At 51.4% G+C, this 5,688-nt stretch overlaps 1 protein-coding gene across 1 annotated transcript in view; it reads right to left on the bottom strand.

The window, feature by feature from the left end:
- Positions 1 to 5,688, bottom strand: part of SIPA1L3 (signal-induced proliferation-associated 1 like 3) — a 328,322-nt gene that overhangs the window by 105,305 nt on the left and 217,329 nt on the right. The window contains exon 8 of the mRNA XM_011952514.1: positions 3,983 to 4,140. Within this exon, the coding sequence (XP_011807904.1) occupies positions 3,983 to 4,140 (158 nt within the window). The remainder of the gene's footprint in view (positions 1 to 3,982; positions 4,141 to 5,688) is intronic.

Genomic DNA, 5,688 nt, shown 5'->3' with positions numbered 1-5,688 from the left:
AATTTTCTTCTGTGGGAAATCTTATGGGCATGGCCTTACCCCAGGCAGGGGGATGGATGCTATGACCTCCCTTGTCCCTCTCTCTATTGAATGGGGCAGTCAGATTGCACTTTACAGAGATGAAGAGCTCTGCAACTTCTTCTTCTTCTTCTTTTTTTTTTTTGTGAAACATTTTCGCTCTTGTCTCCCAGGCCAGAGTGCAATGGCATGATCTTGGCTCACCACAACCTCTACCTCCGAGGTTCAAGTGATTCTCCTGCCTCAGCCTCCCAAGTAGCTGGGATTACAGGCATGTGCCACCATGACCAGCTAATTTTGTACTTTTTTAAGTAGAGATGGGACTTCTCTATGTTGGTCAAGCTGGTCTCGAACTCCTGACCTCAGGTGATCCACCTACTTCGGCCTCCCAAAGTGCTGGGATCACAGGCGTGAGCCACCGCGCCCGGCCGAGCTTTGCAACTTCTTAATTTAGCACTTAGCTGCTTACAGTGACAGATTTTGGCTTTTCCTATATTCCTGATTCATGATTTTACGAATCATAAGATTGCAAATGGCTGAAGGTTTTTGAGCCATCAGAACAGCTGGTCCTTTACTTCCCAGCAGGTGCGACTGGGTTTTGAGAGTCCACAGGCTACAGGGATGATGCGGGTGGTCTTTGGAAATGGCACACTTGAAACAGAAAGGATGACAACTCACAACACAACCAGCATACCAGGTGACCTGGGGGCCACCTAAACACTGGAGGGCAATAAGTGTTGCTAGGACACTCAGAATTCTTTATTCAACCATTATTTTTTCAGTGCCTAAAACACTGGGGCCAGGCGTCTTTCCAGCAAGCAAAGATGGCTTTAGGTCCACTATGTGCCAAGCTCTGTGCTGTGACAGATACAGAAAGCTAAGCATGACATGGGATGGGGTTACTGTCAAAAGAGGCAAGAGCCACGTAGTTTTTTTTTTTTTGAGACAGGGTCTTGCTCTGTCACACAGGCTGGAGTGCAGTGGGGTTCACTCTAGCCTTGACCTCCTGGGCTCAAGCGATCCTCCCACCTCAGCTGGGATTACAGGTGTGTGCCAGCATGCCTGGCTAATTTGTAATTTGTTTTTATAGAGACAGGGTCTCCCTATGTTGTCCAGGCTGATCTTGAACTCCTAGGCTCAAGTGATCCTCCTGCCTCAGCCTCCCAAAGTGCTGGGATTACAGGCGTGAGTCACCATGTCTGGCCCCTCATACCATTTTTATGGTGTGATGTGTGCTATGACAGAAACACATTGGGCAATGGCACTTGGAGCAGGTGAGGAACCACTGGAGGATGTCAGAGGCTCATCTGAGTTCAGTTTTTTTTTTTTTTTTTGAGATGGAGTCTTGCTCTGTCACCCAGGCTGGAGTGCAGTGGTGCAATCTTGGCTCACCACAACCTCTGCCTCCTGGGTTCAAGCGATTCTCCTCTCTCAACCTCCAGAGGAGCAGCTGTGATTACAGGCACCTGCCACGACACCTGGCTAATTTTTGTATTTTTAGTGGAGATGGGGTTTCACCATGTTGGCCAGAATGGTCTCGATCTCCACCATGCCCAGCTAATTTTTGTATTTTTAGTGGAGATGGGGTTTCACCATGTTGGCCAGGTTGGTCTCCAACTCCTGACCTCAGGTGATCTGCCTGCCTCAGCCTCCCAAAGTGTTGGGATTACAGGTGTGAGCCACCGCACCTAGCCCTGAGTTCAGTCTTGAAGGACAATCAGAAATTCACTGAGTTGGGGGCCAGGAGTTGGGGGTTTCAGGAGAAGGTAAGCTGGGGAGCTGTGGCCAGGCTCCCTTCACAGGCGAGAGGCAGGGTCAGGTCTGTCCAGAGAGCAGTGGCCTGTGGGGAAGGAGGGACGGGAAGGGCGGGGGATGGCTGAGGAGTCGCTTCGGTTGTATCTCTAACATTTTCTTTCTTTAAAAGTGAAGGAAAGAGGGAGAGCTGAAGCAAACAAAGCAAAATGTTAACATCTGTTAAAGCTGGCAGTGGGCACATGGGTGTCTGTTAAATGATCTTCTGCATGTTTAAAATATTGCATAATAGAAATACTTTAAATTATAAAAAACAAGAAAGGTTTGTGTGTCAGAGAGAAGAAATCACTCTGGAGACCATGCAGAGGCGGGCCTGGAAGCGAGGGAGGTTGGCTGCAGGCTGATGTGATGACCCCAGTAGGAGAGGGGAGGTCAGAGTGGGGACAAAGAAGAGAAAGCCACCCCCCCGACCAGCTCGACCCCTCACCTGTGATGCATCATACGAAGGCTGCCTCCTTTTCCAGTGTGTGCATGTGTATGTGTGCATATGTGCATGTGTTTATGTGTGCCGTGTGAGTGCATGTATGTGTGTGCACGTATGTGTGCATGTTTGCGTGCATGTGTGTGCATGTGTTTATGTGTGCCCGTACGAGTGCATGTATGTGTGTGCATGTGCATGTGTGCATGTGCGTGGATGTGTGCGTGCATGTGCCCGTGCACGCATGCATGTGCATGTGTGTAAATATCTCCCATTTCATCTAAGATTAGTCCTCAGCCCCACAAAGGGCCTGAGGCGCAGGCACTCTGTAGCTGCTGCTGCATGTTCCAGGAACCGACGGGCACGGGGAGAGGGGGCCTCAGGTCCCGGGACATGCCTGGAAGGAGGCCCTGCCACGCAGTGTGCTGGCTCCCAGTAGCCAGCGGGCAACACGTGCAGCACAGCAGTGCTTGAGAGCCAGTGCTGCAGGCTGGGATGCCCCCCCCTTCTCTCGCCCAGCCGAGAGAGGCAGCTGGTAGACCCATGGTAATTCTGCAGCGACTATCAGTGCATATATATACATACTCTGCTCCAGCACCTCCATTTCTAGAATTTCTTTTACAGCTGTATGCTTGGACTCAGGCACAATCAGACTATAAATAAGACTGTTCATTGCATCAGGCAACAACCCTAATACCCATCAGTAGAGGACAGGAGATGACCCCGCATCCATACAATGGAATATGCATCATCAGAAAGAACAAAAAGTACTTCATGTACAGGTAGGAAAAGATCTCAGCTGTGTGCGGTGGCTCACACTTATAATCCCAGCACTTTGGGAGGCTGAGGCTGGAAGATCGCTTGAGGCCATGAGTTCAAGACCAGCCTGGGTAAAACAGAGAGACTCCATCTCTACTAATTTTTTTTTTTAATTAGCTAGGCATGGGGGTGTGCACCTGTAGCTCCAGCTACTCAGGAGGCTGAGGCAGGAGGATCGTTTGAGCCCAGGGGGTCAAGGCTGCAGTGACCTATGATTGTACCACTGCATTCCAGCCTGGGCGACAGAGTGAGACCCTGTCTTAAAAAAAAAAAAAACCCTAAACAACAATAAACCTCAATTCTACCTCCAAAGCAGGGCCCACCTCCACAGGCAGGCCCTGCTTCCCCCCGACTTTCCTCTGGGCCATCACTTGTGCCTCTCGGTCCTTAAAGCCCAGTGCCCAGGCCTGGCTGGTGATTTTGGCTCTAGGACAGGCACACAACTCCAACTGGGCCAGTGAGCCCCAATTCTGGGGCTTCTGATGCAACTCCTGGGAAAGAAAAGCTCTCATTTTGGGGGATTTGCGGCTGGTAGGATGTTCACCTCAGAGCTGCTGGAAAGGTGACCCCCAGGAGAAGGGGGCAGATCCAGCCAGGCCTAACCGTGCCATTTTTGAGAGCTTATATACACAACTGTCTTTTTGTCTTAAGCCACATTGAGGTCGGTCTTCCGTCACTTGAAACAAAAGATTACAAGCAAATACAAATCCCTGACGGTTTCCTTAGCAAAACTGGGGAGCCATGCCCCTTTCTGGCTGAAAACCACTCTCTGAGATGGTGTGGGGAGTGTGCGCTGAGCTCTCCTCCTGAAGCACAACATGTGAGGTGGTGGGGACCCTGTACTGGGACCCACTCGGGCCAGCTGCCTGCCCCTCTCTCCGTGCGCTGCTGGGGACCGGGTGTGGCGGGGCATACCTGTAGCAGACGTTATCAGTGCAGGGGTTGTGGACTCGGACAATGATGAAGACGTGCTGGAAGTGGGAGCGGATGTTCTTGGGGGTGAACGGTAGCGCGCCAGGCTCCTGGAAGATGATCGTCACGATGTCGTTCCCTATGTGCCTCTTCCGCAGCAGCTGGGAAAGGGCAACAGAAGTGGACAGGAACGTGTCACAGGTTGGCCTGAGGGGTCCTGCCTGGACCACTGCCACAGCTCCTTACTCACCCCCATTCCCGCTCCCTGCTCACACACAGCCCAAGGAACGAGCCTTCCTGTGGTTCCCTCTCATTTAGGATAAAGGACAAACATCTTGCCATGGCCCGGCAGGCCCCCGTCACCTCTGACATTCCCCATGGCCCCTGCTCACTCTGCTGCAGCCACACCCACCTCCTGCTGCTCCTCAACCACGCCAGAAACACTTTTTTGAGGCCTCTGCACCTCTGTCCCCTCTGCTAGGAACATTCTTCCCGAGTCCCCACATGGCTTCCTTCCTCACCTCCTCTGGTCTTGCAGAAACCTCCCGCCCAGGGAGGTCTTTGCTGACTACGTTATCCAACATCCATCCCACCACAGCACTCCCTGATCTTTGCTTTCCTGTCCCCATTACTTAACACTTACTGACACTCAGCACAGACGGTTTTCCCCCCTTCCTTTCATTTCCTGTCTCTTCCCACTGAAGTGGCAGCTCCATGAGAACAGGGATTTTGTTCAATGCCCACCGCTGTACTCTCAGACCCAGCACAGTGCCTGGCATACAGGAGGTGCTCAATAAATATGATCCAGAGAGCACAGGCTGGTGCCCTTCAACTTGCTCAAAGCCACACTCAGGGACAATGGCCGAGTCAGATCCCAGGTCACTGGCAGAGCCAGTTATAGGCGCCACCCCTTCCCTGGACCTCGACTGAGGTCAAGACGGCTGTGGCTTCCGAGTGCCCTATGGGACCCTCACCCTCTGATACAATTTGGCTGTGTCCCCACCCTACAGTTCATCTTGAATTGTAGCTCCCATAATTCCCATGTGTTGTGGGAGGGACCCGGTGGGAGGCAATTGAATCATGGGGGTGGGTCTTTTCCGTGCTGTTCTCGTGGTAGTAAACAAGTCTCACGAGATCTGATGGTTTCATAAAAGGGTAGTTCCGCTGCACAAGCTCTCTTGCCTGCCACCATGGAAGACATGATTTTGGTCCTTCTTTGCCTTCTGCCATGACTGTGAGGACTCCCTAGCCATGTGGAGCTGTGAGTCCATTAAACCTCTTTTTCTTTATAAACTACCCAGTTTTGGGTAAATCTTCATTAGTAGAGTGAAAACGGACTAATACACCTTCTCTCCCCTGCTGGTCAGTCTCCGAGGAAGACTCTGTTATCTTCACAGGTGACGCCGTATTCACGGTGTTTGGCTTATTTGCTGATATTATATTGTTCTTTTTCTTTTTCTTTTTTTTTCTGAGACAAAGTTTCGCTCTTGTTGCCCAGGCTGGAGTGCAATGGTGCTATCTCGCCTCACTGCAACCTCCGCCTCCCGGGTTCAAGTGATTCTCCTGCCTCAGCCTCCTGAGTAGCTGGGATTATAGGCATGTGCCACCACGCCCAGTTAATTTTGTATTTTTAGTAGAGACGGGGTTTCTCCATGTTGGTTAGGATGGTCTCAAACTCCTGACCTCAGGTGATCCACCTGCCTCGGCCT

Source organism: Colobus angolensis, unplaced genomic scaffold, assembly GCF_000951035.1.
Source record: "Colobus angolensis palliatus isolate OR3802 unplaced genomic scaffold, Cang.pa_1.0 Scaffold34, whole genome shotgun sequence".
Taxonomy (NCBI): Eukaryota; Metazoa; Chordata; class Mammalia; order Primates; family Cercopithecidae; genus Colobus; species Colobus angolensis.
This window is presented reverse-complemented; position numbering and strand designations above follow the sequence as displayed.